A 22,229-nucleotide genomic window follows, 5' to 3' on the forward strand; every position below is an offset into this window, starting at 1 on the left:
TTTTCTCTTTCTTTCTCTTCAATTCTCCTTGTCCAAATAAAAAAATTTAAAGAAATCAATTTTCTTTTCTTTTCTCTTTTCTACCAATCCAAATAAAAGGTTAAAGGACACAAAACCCTACCCTATCCACAAAATTCATAAAAACATATTAAATAAGCCCTACCAAACAAACCCTAGCCCTCATTATAAAAAAATAATAACAATAATAATAATAAAATAAAATTCTACAAAAATTACAATTACCATTAGCTGCCTCACAATTACAAAAATCTACAAATTAATTTTTCTCCTTTTCTTCTCATACACTTCAAACAAAGGTCAGTCAACTTAAAGAATCAACCCGCTCCTTTCTCAGTCAATACGAACAACACAACCAATCGCGAACCACCATCACCCCTCCTCTTCCTCCTCCTCCTCCTCCCCCTCCTCCCTCTTCTCCTCCTCATGATCCATGAACAGGTTGAAGATATCTGGTGAAGGTAATGGAGAAAACATAGGAGCTGATAACAAACCTGAAGGACTATATATAAAACTGTTGCTTCCATATGGACTGCTCATATCATAAAAGAATTTTGGGTCTGTCACCGGCGAGAAAAACCCGGAAGGCACCGGAGATAACATCGCCGGTGCCGGTGATAGGATCCCTGGAATCTGACCTATCTCTACCCCCTCTAACATATCCATCAGATCATTTCTTTCTTCAATGCTTGTACTGCTTCTCTCCCTCGGACTTGCCTTCTCTGTTGCAGCTAATCTTGCTTCTGGTGATACTTCTCCGTCGCCTGAGAAGTCCCCAGATGAGAGTCCCGTTAGGCGCTGGACCACGGCCATGAACTCGGAAACCTCGGTGTGGATGATTTTCGGGGACACTGCGTAGATGATCACTGGTTGCTGCTGCGCTGGAGGACGTGGTGGTTTCTTGATTTTGTTAGAGACTTGATGGAGTTTAAGTGCTGGAGGGCGAAGGCCTTGGATTTGGTTCTGTTTTTTTGTTGGTGATTGTGAACTTGACGGTTGTAGAGGTGGTGGCTGCTGTGGCTTTGACCTTCCTGGCGGTGGAGGTAGATTCCCGCCGGTGGCGAAGCCGGAGGGGTCCATGATGAGATCCTAGTTGATTTGTGCTACTATAAAATATATGGTTGAGAGAGAGAGAGAGAGAGAGAGAGAGAGAGAGAAGGTATCTTGTGAATGCTCAATTCTTGAGGCAATTATTTTTTCTGCAACTATTGAATAATGAATAGTTATTTTTTTTAATTATTTTTTTAAGTAAAGTTTGGCTTAGCTTATTTTATTAATTAATTTAATTGTCAGTGAAAGAATTATAAATAATTAAATTATTAATAAAAGTTAAAATTCTGAAACACGAATGAAAATATATGATAAAATTAAAATTCAAAATACTAATCATTAAAAGAAAAAAATAAAAGTCAAATGGAGGACACGTGTATAATAATGACATATGACTACTTGAAAACTATAAGATTTTTATTTTTTAAAATATAAAATTTTAATTAAATAATGAAAACTATAATTTGATATATATGACAAATGGATTTTGGGAAAGTTTCAATAGTAGGATATAAATAAATTTGAGATAAATATAAATATTATTGGAGAAAGGTTCAATTTACTTTATATATTTATTAGGGAGGTGTAATTTAATTTATTTTTAATTTTTTATATAATTTAATTTATAAATTTTGATTTATACTTAAATTAGTCTAATTAATAAAAATATGTAATTATTTAATTATTTTTTTAAATATTAAAATATTATTTTTATATTGTATAATTAATTAATAAAAATAAAAATATTATTTTTATTATTCAATGTTATTAATTAAACTGAAAATATAAAAAAATATTTTTATATTAATTAATAAAAAAATTTTTATATTTTCAGTTTAATTAATATAAAAATATTTTTTTATATTTTTAGTTTAATTAATAACATTGAATAATAAAAATAATATTTTTATTTTTATTAATTAATTATACAACATAAAAATAATATTTTAATATTTAAAAAAATAATTAAATAATTTATTTAAATAAATTATTTGATATATAAACTAATTAATTAATTAATTATATAATATAAAAATAATATTTTAATATTAACAAAAGTCATTTTTTAATATTGTTTAAACAAAATAATTAAATATTTTAAAATTGATATTAAAATATTATTTTTATATTATATAATTTGTATAATTAAAATATTAAATAAATTAAAAAAATAATATTTTTATTAATTAAGCTAATTTGAGCATAAATCAAAACTTATGAATTAAATTGAACTAAAAATTAAAAATGGATTAAATTGAACCTATCCAACAAGTAAAGGGGGCAAATTTAACCTTATTCCAAATATTATTAGATGAATTTTAATTTTAATTTGAAATATAATTATTTTTATTCCAATAGTAAGAAATGATAATTAGAAGTGATGTTAATTTTTAATATAATTTATTATTTCTATATTTATATATGTTTCATTTTTTTAATTTAAATTTTTTTCCTTTTTTCATAATTAATAAAATTTTTGAACTTAAAAGATTGTGGTTATTAATTCAATATAATGATTTTTAGTTTTATGGTTTAACTGAAAAGTTGGTTGAAAAAAAAAAAGAAAAGAAAAGTTGGTTGAAAATTGGATTTAGTTTTGTAATTAATTAATCCTAAAAATGAAAGTGCCAGAAGATCTTGTGATAGTCCACCTGGAAAATATTTAAATTTTGACTTAATATTATTTATTATTTCTTAAATATTATCTAATAACCCTGGACCTGGCTTCTGGGTGGCATTTATTCTTGCTTCTTGATACTTCATTGTCGCCAAAAGAGAATCTCGTCAGGTGCTGGACCATGGCCCTCAAGTTGGAGACCTTTGCGTGGATGATTTTCAGGGCGACTGCATAGATGATATAGGCTGCTTCGGGGGAAGTGGTGGCTTCTTGATTTTGTAAGTGTTTTTGGTGGACTTTAATTGGTGTAGGGACGAGGGCCTTGGATTTGCTTCTGTTTTCCTGGTGGTGGTGGTGGTGGTTGTAGAGGTGGTTCTTCCGGCGGTGTGGGGTGGATCCCTGCTGTGGGAAAGCGGGAGGAGTCCATGATGAGATACTAACCCTTTGTTTGTAATGTAATAAAGGATTAATTCAAAGACATAAAAGAGAATTAGCCACAATTGCCTAATTCGTTAATGTAATAAAGGATTAATTCAAAGACATAAAAGAGAATTGGCCAAAAGAAACTCAAAGATGCAAAGATGTTTAGGTTCAAAGCTTAAGAACAATCTTTAGAACAATCTTTTTCTTTTTCTATTCTTCTTTTTTCATCTATTTATTTATATCCTTACCTTCTTTCATACTTAATAAGAAGCATATATGAAAGAAGACATGAAAGCAATTTCACAGGAAAAATATACCAAAACATCATATGATGGGATCCCAAGAGGCAAAATAAGCTGTAAATTTATGTAATTATTCTTTATTTTTCTAACAGAGATGCCTTTAATAGTGTATCCTCCATTCTTTTCCTTAAATCTTCCTAGTTAAATCTTTCTTTCCCCATAAATTGACAATTTCCTTAGTGCTTTGCCTTATGCATGCCCCCATTCTTTTCATATGCACAGTTTGATTTCACTTTGCTTTGTCCAAAATTATAAGATCAAGAGTTCACTTCATAAAAATCTCCATCATCTGCTGCAACTGAAAGAAGATCTATCATGGCAGCTTTGGTGTAAAATCTTTCACATTTACAGCTTGCATTGTTGCATGCTAAATTCTTCAACAAAATAAGGTATCAACTAGCAATTTTAGCTTAGCCCTGTCATTTATATTCAAGGCATTTTGAGAATATTTCTTCATAAATTAGAATGCTCGCGCACATACACATACATTATATTGAAAGTTTTCTCGTCTACTATGTTCCCTTGAAGGTGAAAGCAAATTTTTTATGCTAGTGAAATTCAATTTTGCTTATTCAATACTTAATAGTTAGCTTTGAAAGAAAAGGTTCAAATCTTTATTAGCACTTAAACATATCTCCAGAGATCGGTATCATAGGCTGCTAAATTGTCAGAAGAGCATGGAGCCTTATAGTGATTTATCCTCGAGGAGAAAGCCCGCAAGCAAGGCAAAAGCACAGGCTTTAGGATCACAGGAGGGAAGTTCAAGTTATGATCAAGGTAATTAAATTACTCTCCAATGTATATTTTTTCTTTTTGGTCTCCTGTACTCAATATCGAAAAGGAATTAAAAAAAACTTAGATATGCATTGCTAGCAATATCCTATCATTGTGCCATCTTCGTCAAGCTAAAATTTCAAAATTAGTTTATCAAATTTCACTTTAGATGGCAGACTACAGCAATAGATTGATAATTTTTTATATAACTCCAATCATTATGCGTCTAAACCAACTGGGGTTGGCTCAATTTGTACATCTGTAGGTAATTGCAAGTCAGGATCATGGAAAATACTATCTGCATACACAAAAAAAATACATATTTGGACTATCTTGGAACCATATTAATCTGTCATCTTGAATATTGAACAATGTGTGTATCTAAACTTGGCAGAGATAGAAGACACCGAGTACCTTCAGAATCTGCCTCTATATAAAACGGTCGATAATGGAGATTGGGAGGCTGCAATGAAATTCCTTGAAGAAAACCCTGCTGCACTGACTGCTAGCCTTTCAGCAGATGGGGACACAGCCCTTCACGTTGCGGTTCTGGCAGGGCATGAAGAGATCGTCAAGGAGTTGATAAAAAAGTTGAGTGCGGAGGACTTAGCAATCAAAAACGAAAACAATGCTACTGCGCTTAATTATGCAGCCATTGGAGGGATCACAAAAATTGCAGAGGACTTAGTTGAAAAGAACAAAAACTTGCTTACCATTCCTAATCAGAATGACCTGATACCGGTTGTTGTTGCTTCACTTTATGGCCATAAAGAAATGGTTCGTTACCTCTATAAAGAGAGTCCCAAAGAGGAACTTAGTCCTGAAAAAGGCAAGAATGGGATTATGCTTCTTACTACTTGTATCCTTGGCGAACTCTATGGTAATAAGATACTAATTGATAGTTTTCTTTTCTGCTCTGACCCTTTTCAGAGCCTACAATGTAAGAGGCTTTTGTTCTTTCATGTAGATATTGCATTGGATTTGCTTCAACTTCACCCACAATTGGCATTTTATCAAGATAGTGACAACGATACAGCACTTTACATGTTGGCTCAAAAACCTTCTGCATTTCCCAGTGGAAGCACACTTCCTCTCTGGCAACAATGGATATATGATTGTATGTAACGTTTCCCACATATCAATTTCAGAATTGAACTTCCAATTGTTTTAATTAGAACTAAAGTTGAAGTTGTTCTGAAATCTTTCTTTTTCCAAATTAATAGATAAGAATATGGCACTTGCAGCTTATATGACCAAAAGGAAGTATTTTAGCCCATGAACTCTATCTGTTTTTACCTGAAGATGTACTATAAGTGTACTTTTTAGCTTGATGACTTGCCTGAATGATCCCTTATTTCGTTTTGAAGGTATCCGCGTTCCTGAGCCTCATTTCTCTAACAACACCCATGGAGACATCGAAAGGCCTCGCAATGGACCGATCATACGAAGGAACACCAATAGAGGAGGTATATTACAAAACATATGCAGCAAAAAAACTCATTATATGAACAGATATTGATTCTTCTTATACTTTTGCAGCACTTTTCCAATTGTCAGTTATCATTTGGAAATGCCTGAAACCATTAGGTAAGCAACATCTAATACTTAATTCTTAATAGTTTAATAATTATCTGATTAAAGTGCTTAAATTACCTTATTTATTCTCCCAGTTCCAGGAATCAGGCATCTGTATAACCTAAAGCTGACACATGCACAAGCACAAGAACTTCTGTGTTGCATTTGCCAACAATTATCGACCCTGCGTAAGTCAGAATTTGACAGACTTGGAGTTCAGAAAGCCATATTCATTGCTGTTGAGCATGGAATTGTGGAGTTCATTGTAGAGATGACTAAGCACTACCCTGACATTATATGGTGCGAGGATGAATGTAAACGGGGTATATTCATGTATGCAACCCTGCAACGCCAAGAAAAGATTTTCAGTCTTATTTATAAGATGGGTGCCAAGAAAAACTACATGGCAACTCATTGGGATAAGTTTTTTAACAACATTTTACATCAAGCTGCATACTTGGCACCTTCCTCTCAGCTTGAATGTGTCTCAGGTGCAGCATTGCAAATGCAAAGGGAATTACAATGGTTCAAGGTAAGCTTTTTTTTTTTTATTTTTTTATTTTTTTTTTTTTAATTCAATGGAAGTACTTAAGAGCCATACAGTGGGGGAGGTAGTACTCTCCATTTTTCAACATATTAGACTCGAACTCTAGACGTGAGAAAACCAATTAGGGGTAAGGTAATTAATTGCATAAAGGACAAGATTTTTTTTTATTTTATGTTATTGACTGGGCTCTGACTGGGGTTTTGAACTCATAATCGTATAGTTCTGGAGATGGGTTCACTGACTTTTTTACCTGGCAGGAAGTGGAGAGTATTGCACAGCCCAAGTACAGGGACATGGTGAACATTTATCATAAGACTCCTCGAGCTTTATTTTCAGAGACCCACAAGAGATTAGTGGAAGAAGGTGAGGAATGGATGAAAAACACAGCTGAGTCCTGCACGGTTGTGGCTGCTCTTATAGCAACCATTATGTTTTCTGCAATCTTCACAGCTCCTGGAGGTTATGATCAGGCTGGCGAGCCTCTATACCTGTATCAAAATCTGTTCATGGTTTTCATCGTATCTGATGCAATGTCTTTATTTGCTTCCACATCCTCATTACTTATGTTCTTGGGAATCCTGACGTCTCGATACAGAGAAGAAGATTTCCTAATGTCCTTGCCTACCAAGTTGATAATAGGGCTTTCCAGTCTTTTCTTCTCTATAGCAACTATGATGATAACCTTTGGAGTAACTCTCGTTATTTTTCTTCACAAAAGAATACCCTGGGTTTCCTTTCCAATCATTCTGCTCGCTAGCCTTCCTGTCACTCTGTTTGCTCTGCTGCAATTTCCTATTCTGGTTGAGATTTTCTTCTCTACTTATGGACCTGGGATTTTTGACAAGCCTAAGAAGTGGCGGTTCTTTTAATCATAATTCATGCATATCAACTCTCACTGCTTTGATTGATTTTGTTATTACTCGTTTCTGGTGATGAAGAGCAAAACTATTGATGTGTAGTTTTATTTGTTGGTGATGGAAAGAGGAAGCATACCTTCTCAATTTACTAAATTATAGAAAATTGGGAGAATATTGTTTTGTTATTTTTCTAAGTCTTGTGGTTATTCAAGGATTTCTTTTATTGTAATTTGCATAAAATTTTGGATTAAGGGTATTCACCCTCGGTCCAACTATTGTAAACTCTACCTCATGAATAACCTTTACATTCAATATTTGTATAAGAATTGCACACTCATTAATGCCAATAAAATAAAAAAATGCCAAACGCTTTGGTCAAATTATAATTATATTCAAAATTTTTATTTTTGTATGAAATATTTAAATATTTAAAATTTATCACAATTATATTTAAAGGGTAAATTAAATTAAAAAAGTTAACAGTTAATTACAATATAATATCTAAAGTTTTATTTGATTAACAATAAAAGTTTTGAATATAATTTTGTATTTTTAGTCCATTTATTAAATTTTATATTTAACAAAAAAAATATATTTTATATTTATTTTTAGATGAAATTTTATATTAAAAAATAATTTTATTAATTGAAATTAACATAATTATCTTTTGAATCAAGTCAAACAAATCTACATATCTAAATATGAAATATAAAAATAAATTCATGTCTTTTTACAAAAGAATTTTGAAAAAAATATATAATTGAAAAGAATGTATATTACAATATTTATTAAACAAAATATGTATTTTATATATAATTGACTTTAATTAATGTATGTATTTTATTTGATGATGCTATAATTCATGATAAATTGAATTTAAACATAATTTTTTTTTCACTGATTTTTATTTTCTTTTTCTTTGTGAAGAGGATGTTAGAATTGTAGAACTATACATATTATCGCATTGAGTTTTTTTTTCCCTTAAATTAAAATTTAAACTCATTGATGAGTTTTTAAAAAAATTAGTGAGTAATAACTGGAAAAAAAAAATTGTATGTAGGACCAATTTATCATGTCAATTAAAATATATGATATATAATATTAAGACATATAAATTTCATATAATTCGTATGAGTTTTTCACTTTGTAAATCTTTTGAAAAATGAAAAAGTGAAAAATTAAAAAGAAAATACACAAGTTTTTCAAAAATTTTCAAAATGTTTTTTCATTTTCTTTTTTTTTTTTGAAGAAAAGAATAAAATTGTAAAATCATGCACATTATTATCATGAGTTTTTTTTTAATTAAAATTCAAATTCATTAATGGATTTTTTAAAAATTTAGTAAAAAATTAGTGAAAGAAATTTATATTTAAATTTGATTTATTGTGAATCGTAACATTCATAAAATAAAACACACACGTTAATTAAATTAAATTATATAAAAAATTTATATTTTTATTTAACAAATACTATAATTCATGTAGGATATATTTTTTTTAAAATTACTTTGTGGAAAGATATGATTTTACTTTTATATTTTATATTCATATACATAAATTTATTTAGCTTGATTTAAAAGATAATTACATTAATTTCAATTAATAAGAAAAATTTTTAGTATAAAATTTTCTTTAAAAATAAATATAAAATATTTTTCTTTTTGAATATAAAATTTAATCAAAGGACTAAAAATGCTAAATATTTATGTTAAATTATGATTATAGCTAAAATTTTTATTTGTTAATTAAATAAAATTTAGTGTTATATTATAATTTACCGTTAATTTTTCAAATTTAATTTTACCCATTTAGATATAATTGTGATAAATTTTAAAAATTTAAATATTTCACACAAAATTAAAAGTTTTGGATATAATTGTAATTTAATCTAAATGTTTAACATTTTTTATTCAATTGGCTTTGTTTTAATTATATGTTGGGTAAGCAATTTTTAATTAAAACATCAAATTCAATTAAATCAATTCATTTTATTTGAATGGGTTAATTGATTTGATTCGTTTATCTATATTTGAAAATTTTGATTATTTAGTTTAATTGAATTATTTTATCAAATTAATAAAAAAAATCAAATCAAATCGAATAGAATTAATAAAAGATTGCCTATTAGTCCAAATCCAAAGCTTTAACATTTGAAGATCAAGGATTTCCAAGCAAGCAAATACTCATAATCAAATCAAAAGATCAAATTAAACTAAATCAAAATTTTTTGTTTGATTCAACTAACTAGTTAGTTTGCTTTGATTAGCCATAAAAGTCTATTCAATTTTTTCGGTTTGAATATAATCCACTAGAATGTAAAAGAGATCTCAAAATTTTGAGAAAAATAGACGCAATTTTGGAGCAAAAATGGCGATTTTTTATAATAATAATAATAATAATAATAACAAATTATTTTTTATTGTTATTATTATACTCCCATTAAAAGTTGCGAAAGACCAGTTCTAAAACCAAGGTTATTATCGTCTTTTTAGCGAACGGCAACGAACTTCAGAAGAAAAGACTATTCTCCCGGTCAGCAACTCTCACGAAAAGCGCACATCAAATTCCGTGCGCACACGTCGCGCACGTTAGCATCTCTGACCCACTCCACTCCATTCCACTCGGTCGCTCTATTCCCTGCGAGTGAGAAAGAGAGAGAAGGAGACCAAAAACACATTTCAATCCAATTTTCCAGAGCTACATTCTCCTCCCAAATCCTTATTTTACCTTCTTTTATCCCTGTAATTACGACCCTACGCTCCACCTCATGGCTCCGGCTTCCACCACCTCCTCATCGGGGGCGGGGGCGGCTCGGCGTCTTATTGGCTCTCGCCGGCGAACCGAAGCTACTCCCTTGCCTTCGCCCCCGGACTCACCGCCACCGAAGAAGCTGAAGCCCATGTCGGAGATATTAGCCAAGGCTAAGTACGCCGTGGTGGAGCCAGCTGACTACAACGACTTGAGCTGCGAGCAATGTGGCTCAGGTGACCGGGCTGACGAGCTACTCTTGTGCGATAAATGCGATAAGGGATTTCACATGAAATGCGTGAGTCCGATCGTTGTGAGGATCCCGATTGGATCGTGGCTGTGCCCCAAGTGCTCTGGCCAGAGACGAGTAAGAAGTGGGGGAAAATTCTCTCTCTTTTTTGTTTTTGTTTTCAAATTTCTTTGTTTCTGTTGTATGACTTTAGCAATGACAAATGTGACAATGTGGGTTCATCATTTTGTTTTAGGGCTTTCGCAGAAGAAGATAATTGATTTTTTTAGGATTCAGACATGCAATCGTAGGAAAGATAAATGCAGTTATCGTCAAGGTGATTTTTTTATATTTCTGCTTTTAGCAATTGCTTTTGTGTGTGATTGTTAAATTGATTTTTTTTTTTTTGGTGGTTGTTGAATCATCTTTCAGGCTTGATGCTATAAATTTCCACTTGAAGTTATTAATCCGGCCTAGCTGAAAATAACATCTACAACAATAACAATAATGAGGAATCCAATAACATTGAGAAAAGGAGAAGAAGAGTTAATAAATGAATGAGGAAATGTGGGAATAGTTACATGCATTGATATGGAACATACAATAAAAAAAAAAAGAAAATGGTGGACATAATTAAGCTTGCAAAACGTGTTGGAGATGCTTTTATGACATTTCATGTATCACATTGTATGATTTGTACCTGTGATGGTAACACTAAACTCTCAGGGAATTAGGCAAAGGGCTGTTTTTTTTTTTTTATTTTTATTTTTAATTACAATTATGATCACATGCAGACATATATATTATTTGTTGAATGGTTATTAGATTTGTAAATTGTTTCTGTTGAACTTATTTACTTGCCACAATTTGAAATTTATTTAAGCTCAATTAGTTTAGACTGATAAAGGGTTCCATGGTGTAGTGGTTAGCACTCTGGACTTTGAATCCAACAACCTGGGTTCGACTCCTGATGGGACTTTTACTGTTTGCGCCATGCCGGCGCCCGGGTGTGGTGTTAAGTGAGCAAGGGTTCCCACATCATGGACGGGTGTGGGTAAAGAAGTTAGTCCATAGGACAGATGGTAGAATAGATAGTGGAACAGAATACAAGATAGACATAGAAAACAATAGAAGATATCATAGAAAGAGACCAATAAGGAAGGAGCAAGTTAGGAGGAGGATCAGGGTTGGTACTTGGAATGTTGGATCACTTACAGAAAAATTAATGGAGCTTGTGGATACCTTGGAAAGGAGAAGGGTGAATATTGCTTGCATTCAGGAGACTAAATGGGTAGGAGAGAAAAGTAAGGAAGTGGGTAATTCAGGGTACAAACTGTGATTTACCGGAAAGGAGAGAAATAAGAACGGAGTGGGCATAATCATAGACAAGACATTGGAAGATGCAGTAATAGCTGTGAAAAGAGTACGAGATAGAATTATACTAGTAAAGCTAGTACTAGAAGGAGAAACAATAAATATAGTTAGTGCTTATGCTCCACAAATAGGACTAGACAGTGAGAGTAAACAAAGGTTTTGGGAAAATATGAATGATTTAGTACAAAGCATACCGAATGAAGAGAATGTTTTCATTGGTGGAGATTTGAATGAACATGTAGGAAGTGATAGACAAGGTTATGAGAATGTTCATGGAGGTTTTGGTTTTGAAAGTCGAAATGAGGAGGGAAAAAGCATCATGGATTTTGCTATGGCATACGACCTAATGCTAGCAAATACTTACTTTATAAAAGAGAGTCACATTTAGTGACTTTCAAAAGTGGGCAACATAGAAGCCAAATCGACTTCCTCTTAACAAGGAAAACAAATAGAGCTTTATGCAAGGATTGCAAGATCATTCCAGGAGAGGCTTTAACAAGTCAACATCGGTTGGTGGTCTTGGATGTCAAGTTTAGGAACAATTCAAGTAAGATCAGAAGAAATAGTGTAGCTCGAACAAAGTGGTGAGAGTTCAAAGGAGTAAAGCAAGTGAAGTTCAAAAATGAGCTTTTCGAGTCCGAAGTATGGAAGCTGGATATGGAGGCCAATGATATGTGGATACAAATGGCATCAAAGATTAAAAAAGTGGATAGAAAAGTACTTGGAGAGTCTAAAGGACATGGACCACTCTCAAAAGAGAGATGGTGGTGGAATGAGGAAGTACAAAAGGCAGTGAAGAGAAAAAGAGAATGGTATAAGAAATTACCTAAATGTGATAATAATGAGGCATATGAACAGTACAAAATAGCAAAGAAAGAGGCAAAAAAGGCAGTTAATCAAGCAAGAGCATAGGCCTTTGAAAAGTTATATGAGAAACTTGGAACTAAAGAAGGAGAGAAAGATATTTATAGATTAGCAAGGAGGAGAGAAAGGAAATGTCAAGATCTCAATCAAGTTAGGTGCATTAAGGATAAAGAAGGAAAAGTGTTGGTGAAAGATGAGGACATTAAAGAAAGATGGAGAAATTATTTTAATGATCTCTTTAATAATAGTCAAAATGGTAATAGCGTGAATATAGATTATAGAACAATAGAAAAGAATGTGAATTATACTAGAAGGATTAGATTTTTAGAAGTAAAGGAAGCACTTAAGAGAATGAAAGTGGGTAAAGCCTGTGGACCCGATGAAATACCAATTAAAGTGTGGAAGTGTTTGGGAGATATGAGAGTGGTATGGTTAACTAAATTATTTAATAAAATTCTAAACTCAAAGAAAATGCCTGATGAATGGAGGAGGAGTAGTATCTTAGTACCTATTTTTAAAAATAAGAGAAACATACAGAGTTGCTCAAACTATAGGGGAATTAAACTCATGAGCCATACTATGAAGTTGTGGGAGAGAGTTGTGGAGCATGGACTACGTCATGATACTTCTATCTCTCTCAATCAATTTGGTTTCATGCCCGCTCGTTTAACTATGGAAGCGATTTTTCTTATTAGAAGCTTGATGGAGAAATATAGAGATGTGAAGAAAGATCTGCACATGGTTTTTATTAATTTGGAGAAGGCTTATGATAGTGTTCCAAGAAATGTCTTATGCAATGTGTTAGAACAAAAGAGGGTATCTATTAGGTACATACAAGTGTTGAAAGATATGTATAAAGGAGCAACTACTATTGTGCGCACTGTGGGAGGGGACACAAGAGATTTTTCGATCTCAATTGGATTACACCAAGGATCAGCCATAAGCCCTTACCTTTTTACATTAGTTTTAGATGAATTGACGAAACATATACAAGAGAGTATTCCTTGGTGCATGATGTTTGCGGATGATATTGTTCTGATAGATCAGACACGAGGAGTCAATAGAAAGCTAGAGCTTTGGACAAGTGCTCTAGAGTCAAAGGGTTTTAAGTTAAGTAGAACGAAGATAGAATACATGCATTGCAAGTTCAGTGAAGGCCAAACTGGTGATAGGGAAGGAGTTAGTTTGAATGGAGTGGTACTGTCTCAAAGTAATCACTTTAAATATCTAGGCTCAGTCCTTCAAGTAGATGGGGAATGTGAGGAAGATGTTAGTCATAGGATTAAAGCCAGATGGTTGAAGTGGAGACGTGCCACAGGAGTTATATATGATCGTAAGATTCCCAATAAGTTGAAAGGAAATTTTACCGTACAGCCATACGACCGGCTATGTTATATGGTAGTAAGTGTTGGGCACTGAAAGAGTCGTATGCGTCTAAGATAAGAGTTACAGAGATGAGAATGTTAAGGTGAATGAGTGGCCATACTAGACTAGATAAAGTCCGTAATGAGAGTATTAGAGAAAAGGTAGGAGTGGTGCCAATTGAAGATAAGTTGAGAGAAGGGAGATTGAGGTGGTTTGATCATGTGAAGCGTAGAAATACGGAGGCTCCAGTTAGACAAGTAGAGCACATTAGGTTAGAGGATAGAAAGAAAAAAAGGGGTAGACCTAAATTGACTTGGAAGAGAGCAGTACAACATGACCTAGAAGCATTACACATTTTTGAGGATTTAATCCAAAATCGTTTAGAGTGGAGAAAGCGAATCCATATAGCCGACCCCAAATTTTTGGGATAAATGCTTAGTTGAGTTGAGTTGAGTTTTTTAGTTTAGACTGATAAAGGTAATTTATGTATTTATCTATTTATTTGATAAGAAAAGAAAATAAGAAATTTTCTTAAAGAAGAAAGGAGTATAAGGCATCCTCCTAAACTAAGCAACTCTCAAGGGGAACTAATCAAAACAAGTAAAATGAAGTGCCCCCTCCAATCATACCATACAAGAAGGAGGCTCCTTGTTAAGACCCTGAAGTCAAAACTTGTAAAGATTATTGCTTCATCTGTTAGGCACTGTTTGTTGTAACTGGGCTCCTCACCAAATTGTCCCCCCATCTTTCTATATTTTCATTATCCTATTGAAGTGGGAAAAATATCTAGGATTTTGGGTTCTTTTATTCTCTTGTTATATCAGGAATAGGGGATTTTCTTTATTGTAATGGTGTGATATATCAGGGGCTATTCCTATTTCATTTTCTCTTAGCTTGATTCTACATCACCTACATGTGAAGATCTCAATGTCTTATTATTTGTTTTTTCTTTTTCTTTTCTTTTTTTCTTCTCTTCACCACACCACCACCCCAACCCACCACACAACCACACCCCACCCGGGCCCTCTCTTAATCTGTACAACATCAATGTACAATTACGCTTAGCATGAATTTAACAAAAAGTTTGAAATACTGAAGGCAAAGGAATTTCTTTGCTCGTCCATCGCTATCCTAAAGTGCTTAACTTGGAATAGTACTCAGTGATCCATTCTAGTGTGATTCTGTTAAGAGGATTTCCTTAGGTGGCTGCACTATGTGTTAAGTTGGTGATTCAACCAATAGCAATTTCTTTAGCATAGAATTCGCTACTGATTATTATAAGGTCTTACCTTCAGATCGCACTTCATAATTAATTACTTTATTAAGGGGTCTTAGAGTAATGCTGATCATATGATTTTTTTTTTTCCGGAAACGATGCTGAATATATTATTCAGGATGTATAATAGTCTATCCATTTAACTAGACTAAACACCTTGAAGTTTCCACTTTTTTTTATCAACAATTATGCTTCATCAGTTACCAATCCTATGGGGCATGTATTCACCCATCCATCTTCCATTCCTTGTTTTGCAATACCTTTTTTATTAAAGTTCCTGCTTCATAAGTTGGGGAAATTCATGTAAACTAGTGGGGTTATTTGGAAACAGACTTGTATTTGTGTGATAGCATTATCTGTGTGTAGTGTGTGAAGAAGATTCTAGTCTGATGCTTTGGATATGTACTATTGATATGTGAAAATGGCAGCCAATTTTTTTTAATTTCTAATTTGATCTCAAATGGGTTGTATTGGGTAGATCAATTTTATTGAAAATGCTGAGAATGATTTAGGAGGAAAGAAATGATAGAAATTTGTCGAACTTTTATTTCCCCATGATCTAGGAAATGGAATATTCCTGATCTTAGATTCTGATATTTGGGGGAAAAGGGGAACATGACCTCCCACAGACATTGTTTCTACAAGTTATGCATCCACTTAAAAGTTAAAAGTTTTAGAATCAAAGTTCATCTAGAGGATCTCTAGCATTGCACTCCACATAATTTTGTGTTATAGCTTTCTCTTCTTCCAATGGATCAGGCAAATGAAAAATAAGAATATATTAAATTATATCCATTACATTATGGTATACCAAACATTCTCTAAAGTCCTCTAATGGCTGTTAAAAAAAATAGTATATATTATCTTGTTCTAAAGTGGGACTTGGATCAATTTGGACAGTCCTACCTGTTAGCTTTTTTGCATGAAGTGGGCCAAGTGGCTTCTCTTAAGACTTTAATCTGCAGTCTTGCAGTTGCAAGTCCAATGCTTTTACAATTGCACCAAGCAACGGCCCCTTCATGGTACTGATACTTGAATATCTTGATATACTTTTATGACCATGATCCTGAAATTATGTTTCTTTGCTCTGTTTTGCCATTTGGATTCCATGCTATCTCAACATAAAATCGTATTATCATTTTTTGGTTTTTGAACATTGTGCCTGTAGGTTTAAAGGTATGATATTCACTCTTCGCATGCTCTGTTACATTCTTCTCCCATGTATTAGCATTTTTAACAGCAATCATGTTTGTGCCCAAGCATAGACTGCTCATTTACTTGAGTATGATTTGTGATATGAAGTTGATGGTTTTATTTGCTTCTGGTTGACTTCAAGACACAAGAAAGCGTCGGAGGCGTTCTGGATCATTGGTATATCAAAAGAAAAGGCGGAGACTGTTGCCATTTATTCCATCAGAAGATCCTGCTGAAAGGTCAAAACAAATGGGCACCCTTGCTTCTGCGTTGATGGCATTACAAATGGAGTTTAGTGATGATCTAACCTACTTGCCTAGCATGGCTTCTAGATCTGCCAATCAGGCAAAATTTGAAGAGGGTGGCATGCAGGTCTGAAATCAAAAATTCTCTTTTCAACAACATTTTCCCTCAAGAGTTATTTGGTCTCTTACGTTACATGTTAGTTACAATTTATTAGGTTCTTTCTAAGGAGGATATAGAGACATTGGAACAATGTAGAGCTATGTGTAGAAGAGGCGAATGCCCTCCCCTTGTAGTGGTTTTTGATTCTTGTGAAGGGTACTTACATCTTGAACACATTTGCAGCTCTATTGAATTTCATTGTTCAATATTGAGTTGATTCTTATCTGTCTTGTTATGCAGATTTACTGTTGAGGCGGATGGCCAGATAAAAGATATGACATTTATAACTGAGTACACAGGCGATGTGGATTATATTAGAAACCGTGAACATGATGACTGTGATAGTATGATGACCCTACTCTTAGCAAAAGACCCATCTAAAAGTCTTGTCATCTGCCCTGATAAACGTGGAAATGTTGCTCGCTTTATCAATGGCATTAACAATCATACTCCGTAAGCCTTTCTAATCTATTCTATTGCTTCTCCATATTCTGACTCAAAAATATTCTTCTGATTAAACCTCCTCATACCTAGGCCTTTATTCAGCTAGATTTCTGTTTGGAAAACAAGCTATCCCCCTTTACTTTCAATTATGTTTGATTAATTGTGTCAAGATTGTGTTAGAATTAAGAAATATTAAGTCTATCATCCACAAAGCTTAAAATATATCCAATTTTGTGCAGGGATGGTAAGAAGAAGCAGAATTGTAAATGTGTGAGATACAGTGTAAATGGTGAATGCCGGGTATTTTTGGTTGCTACTCGTGATATTGCTAAAGGAGAGAGGCTATACTATGATTATAATGGATATGAGCATGAATATCCTACTCAACATTTTGTCTGAGAAACTTATAGATAGTTGTCTGATAGTTCGACAGAACTAGTATTTGGATCCTCATAGATGCTTTCTCATCGGCATATAATTTCACAGCTTAATCAATGTTGTTGCGGAGTTGAAAAAATCTCTTCTAATGTACTCTTTGGCCTTTTACAGTAATTTATGTAGAGCTACCTGTCATGAGGCCATGAGAAAATTTAGAGGAGGCAAGTAAGGTTTCCCTTAGAATTTAGACATGAAATTTTGATATCCTAGAAATATTTTTAGGAAAAAGAATCCTTTTGTAATACAGATTTCAATTGAAATCTTTTCTTTTACTGGGTGACTCTCATTGCTCTGCTTTTGTTTAATTCATAATTTGGTCGTCTCTTACAGAAATCTCATGAAGATATTAAAATTTCGTCCACTTGCTCCCTAACACATCTAAGAATTTTGATCTTTAAATTGGAAATATGACTAACATTTTATTGTTGTTTGTTTCTATTGAACTTATATTTGAGGTGTTCTCCCTTGTTCTTGTTGGAAAAAATAGAATTCCATGGATTTTGACCCATGGACATGCATAAACCCATAAACCCTTGCTTGAATCCCTGATAGGGGCATAATCACATTGAAAATGGATTATACTTATAATTTCATAGCCTAAGTATTCCTGGTTTACAGATAACTCACACAGAATTTCTCCAAGAAAGATATAGAAAGAGAAAGGACCTTAAGTAGATAGCTTAAGTGACATATTTCATAGAATCTTGCTCCTTCACCTTCTTGATTTTGATTTTCTTGGGTCAAGGTCACACATGGAAGTAGGAGAAAAATTCACATTATGCAGTCTTTTTTTATCAGTTGAGATTGGTTTTTCTCTTTTATTTGATTAAGAGTTATGTACTCTTTAGGGTCCTTTTTTCATACTGACATTGTAACCTTCGCTATTGTGCAGTAATTCCATATCCACTGATATGGACCTAGACCAGGTTGGCCCATCATGGGTGAACCAGATTTATTCCAACAGTTATGTTTTTAATGTTCTAGATTCTTCCCTTGGAATCCAGGAGATGTATCATTTTCTTTTCATTTCAGTTTCTAATCTATGATCTACTTTCACAAAAATAGTCTCAAGATATAATGCTTAGCCATGGGGTAGATTCAAAGGCATTCTTTAAAGCTGCAAAGTTAAATAATTAACTGGAAGCTCTGGGACATGTGAGCTGCTCTGTGCATCATGTTGCTGCCACAGCTCGAATTTACCGGACAGTCATGTCGATGGTTTGGAACTTGTGTTTGCCTTCCATGCACAAGGAGCTTATGTTACCTGTTCAAAAGGATTAGTTATGCTGCTGCATCTACCCTTATCACTGGCCCAGTCAAGGTATTGAAACTTACTCTTTATTAATAGGCATTGGCGTTTCAATTCTTTCAATGTATCTGCTCAAGAATATGGATCTTTGGTACTTAAACTTGATTAGCAGCACTGTTTTTGAGATGGATGAGATAATTTACTTATTTTGAAGGAGGTTGTAGTTGGAGGTGGTTCCAATTGATGAGACAATAGGTAAATGCTGCTTTTTACTTCACTATAGTATTGCAGTAAGAATTCATTATTTGTATCAGAATATTTTTTTTCTTAGTTGGAAGAAAAGCTTTTAGCTTGATCAATCCTCTTTTTATACTCGAGAAACCATATATATGTGACATCATCATATTTTCTTTGATGATCATGGAGAAAATGTCAATTGCAGATTACTTTTCCTGGAGGAAAAAGGAAGGAGATAGAAGGACCTTTCTTTAAAGTTAGGTGCTTCCTAGGGTGAATATCGAGGATGTTTATTGACATGGTAAAGTTTTTTAATAACATTGCATTACTCCAACAAAGCTATAGTACAAATTCTGAAATGTCTGAAAATGTTCTCATTTTCTAGCATAGAATTTGCTTATTGATAAGAACGGTCTGTGAGACACCATGGATCAGTATCAATGATCTTGGCCACATCGTTCTGCATTTGCATTTTTCTTTTCCAAAAGCTCTGATGCTTAGATAAAAGATGTTTTATTCCAAATGAGGAATATCATTTACAATAAATCCTTAATCAGATGTTATTTTCTTTTCAGGTTCTTAAGATTTAAGTTGTGCATCCAAAGCTGTTGTTTAAATGACGCCATTGCTTTTGTTGCTTCTGTTGCTTCTGTAGTGAATGCAAAGATTACTTCTGGAAGCTGGTCTTAGATTTCTGGGCAATTAAAGGTGATGACAGCTACAGATCTGTGCAGTTAAAGCAACTGCAATACTTGTACATGAATTGAATTATGTATGCTTTGTTTTTAGGGGGTACTGCATGCTTTGTTCATATAATGTCAAGCTGAGCATCTGCTTCACTTCTACCATTCCTGTTGGCATAATTGAGTCGATTGATTATCTAATGTCACTTTAAAAATATTCCTTTTGTAAATTTTGGTGTATGATCTAATCGTAATCCTTCTTGTGTGAGAACATATATTATTTCTGGGCAACTTACAAAATGACTAGTGAGATATGATTGTAATTATGGCTTACTCTTCACTTTTTTAATTTTAATTTTAATTTTTTTGGGTTCAATTCCATTAATTAATTAGTCCATCTATCAAAAGTCCCTCAATTTGTCAACTTTGGTATTAGAATTTTAATTGTTTCAAACTAAAAAGAGAGTAATTTATAATTAACCAAAATTTAAAGTCATTTTATAAATTATAATTCTTTTAATGAAAAATAATATATATTTTTCTATTTTTAAAGAAAATTGTATTCATGATTTTTAGTAAAAATAAAATGAGTGATAATTTATTTAATTGATATTAGGAGAGGAAGTGATATGTATATATTAAAATGCACAATTTACAACTGAGATGGTGAATTTGAAGATGAAAAAAAAAAAAAAGAAAATAAATAAAAATCGGAAAGGGGTGTAGGTGCGGTGTCAGGTTATGTGAAGTGGTTTTACTTTTATGTGTATCATCCATGTCCTCGAAAGGCCAAATGCATGATTACATCTGTCGGTGGCCACCGCTACAACCTTTGCCCCACCTTAAATTTCACATTTTTTTTATTTTTTATAAATAAAAAATGAATATCATAATAATAATAATAATAATAATAATAAATCCAAAAATCAGTACTATTATCACGTAAGCATGTAAAATAAAGGAGCCTGAGATTGAAAATTTTTCAGTCAATCACTTTAACACTTAAATTAAAAAATTATGGATTAATAATGAAAAATAAAAAAAATAATACAGTAATAATTTAGATAATATTTACATACTTAATTTTTGTAACACCCTAAAATTTTAAATTTTATGAGCATTTTTGGTATTTTAATTTTATTTAAATTTTAAGAATTTTTTTGAGATTTTTTGGATTTTAAAAATCGGGTTCGATTTTCCGAAAATATAAACTTTGATGAATTTTAAAAATTAATTTAAAGACCACGTGGCAAAATTAAAAATATATTTGGAGTCTAAGTATTTTTCTGAGTTTTCTGAAATTTTTTCGAAATTTTTGGACCTCGTTTTCGGTCCCGAGGCAGAGTAAAAATTCAAAATTTTGTATTCTGAATCGAACAGGCCGAATCTAACCGGACCGGTCTTCTTCTCTTTTTCTTCTCCCTCCCGCGCGCGTCGACCTTCTCCTCTTCTCTCTCTCTTTTCTCTCTCCTCCCTCCTCCCCTTGCCGCGCCGCCGCCTCCCCTGCGTCCCCACCTCGCCGCCGCCCCACCTCGGCCCTTCCCCACGGCCGGCCGCTGCCTGGAACGCCGGAAAATGGCCTTAGAACGGACGCGCAGCGCGCGCGCGACTGTTGGACTTCCCGGCCAAAATCCGGCCGATCCGGCCACCAATTGGACCGGGTCTTGTGTCTAAAATCATCTACTCGGTGAGAGCTTTCCATAGACACCAAGAACGCCGAAATCCATCGAGCGGTTTGTCCAATTTTTGCTCAAGAAGTTTTTAGCCCATTTCGATTTTTGGGCTAGATTTCTCGAAAACCGTGAATCCCACAAGAAAACCGAGGGTACCAGCACGCTCCACTCGTTGAGAGCTTTGCAGCGACATAAATTTCAAATTTTTTCGACACCGTTTTTCGATGGGTCCCACGAAACTTCGCAGTGTTTTTCCGTGCATTTAATGAGCTTAGAAAATTCTGAAAAATTTATGTACTAACCCCCATGTTATGGGCTTCGTGTAGGTATCTTAGATTCGCAGAAATTCGACAGTTGACCGGGTCTGCGAAATTCCGGCCAGATCGACCCGTTACCGGAAAAGTCTCCGAATTGGACCGAGGTTTTGGCTAGCCCCCCATTGTCAGACATCCCGAGCGCGTTCCCGAAGTCGGAATTGGCAAAGGTAAACCCGAACCTTGCTTTTTCGTAATTTTCTAGTGCTTAAATGGGATTAAAAATCCATAAAATATTCGTGGTAGCTTAGAAAATTATGATTCTTTTTGCACTAGCTTAGTAATATTGCTAAGGACCGCGGGGCAAAGTTTTAGAATTTTTAGAGCTTATTTGGGCAGTTTTTGCAAAAATGATCAATTATAGGGACTAAATTGAAATTTTACATGTTGTGATGGATGATTGATTTGGTGGGCCCAGGAGGGGCTGTGTGATGTGATTGAGTTGTGGACATATGGATTGTGAATATAGAAGTGTGTTTTGAGCCCTTTTGTAGGTCGGGTAGGTCCTAGGTATAGGGGAGACTCTGGCGGATTTTCGGCACGACTTAGGACGTATTGGTCTTTTTCTTTGTT

The 22,229-nt window shown here is 33.5% G+C and overlaps 3 protein-coding genes and 1 long non-coding RNA gene across 4 annotated transcripts; 3 read left to right on the plus strand and 1 right to left on the minus strand.

Annotated features, from left to right (window-relative positions):
* Nucleotides 1–222: 222 nt before the first annotated feature.
* Nucleotides 223–1,222, minus strand: LOC110651764 (protein MKS1). The gene has a single exon (XM_021807170.2). The coding sequence runs from the start codon at nucleotides 1,096–1,098 to the stop codon at nucleotides 391–393; it is 708 nt and encodes a 235-aa protein (XP_021662862.2). The 5' UTR covers nucleotides 1,099–1,222; the 3' UTR covers nucleotides 223–390.
* A 2,223-nt stretch (nucleotides 1,223–3,445) lies between these two features.
* On the plus strand, nucleotides 3,446–7,471 carry LOC110651765 (uncharacterized). Its single transcript, XM_058150419.1, has 8 exons — nucleotides 3,446–3,800; nucleotides 4,052–4,188; nucleotides 4,580–5,065; nucleotides 5,153–5,302; nucleotides 5,553–5,651; nucleotides 5,725–5,772; nucleotides 5,856–6,292; nucleotides 6,565–7,471. Exons 2-8 carry the CDS (start codon nucleotides 4,089–4,091, stop codon nucleotides 7,174–7,176), a joined length of 1,932 nt encoding a protein of 643 aa, XP_058006402.1. The 5' UTR covers nucleotides 3,446–3,800; nucleotides 4,052–4,088; the 3' UTR covers nucleotides 7,177–7,471.
* Nucleotides 7,472–9,727: 2,256 nt separating this feature from the next.
* Nucleotides 9,728–17,772, plus strand: LOC110648078 (probable Histone-lysine N-methyltransferase ATXR5). The gene is made up of 6 exons (XM_058150420.1): nucleotides 9,728–10,285; nucleotides 10,397–10,477; nucleotides 16,356–16,585; nucleotides 16,674–16,774; nucleotides 16,859–17,071; nucleotides 17,302–17,772. The coding sequence occupies exons 1-6, from the start codon at nucleotides 9,931–9,933 to the stop codon at nucleotides 17,459–17,461; spliced, it is 1,140 nt and encodes a 379-aa protein (XP_058006403.1). The 5' UTR covers nucleotides 9,728–9,930; the 3' UTR covers nucleotides 17,462–17,772.
* A 780-nt stretch (nucleotides 17,773–18,552) lies between these two features.
* Nucleotides 18,553–19,995, plus strand: LOC131181602 (uncharacterized). The gene is made up of 2 exons (XR_009150135.1): nucleotides 18,553–19,287; nucleotides 19,642–19,995. It is a non-coding gene; the product is annotated as an uncharacterized LOC131181602 (long non-coding RNA).
* The last annotated feature ends 2,234 nt before the right edge of the window (nucleotides 19,996–22,229 follow it).

Source organism: Hevea brasiliensis, chromosome 7, assembly GCF_030052815.1.
Source record: "Hevea brasiliensis isolate MT/VB/25A 57/8 chromosome 7, ASM3005281v1, whole genome shotgun sequence".
NCBI lineage: Eukaryota > Viridiplantae > Streptophyta > Magnoliopsida > Malpighiales > Euphorbiaceae > Hevea > Hevea brasiliensis.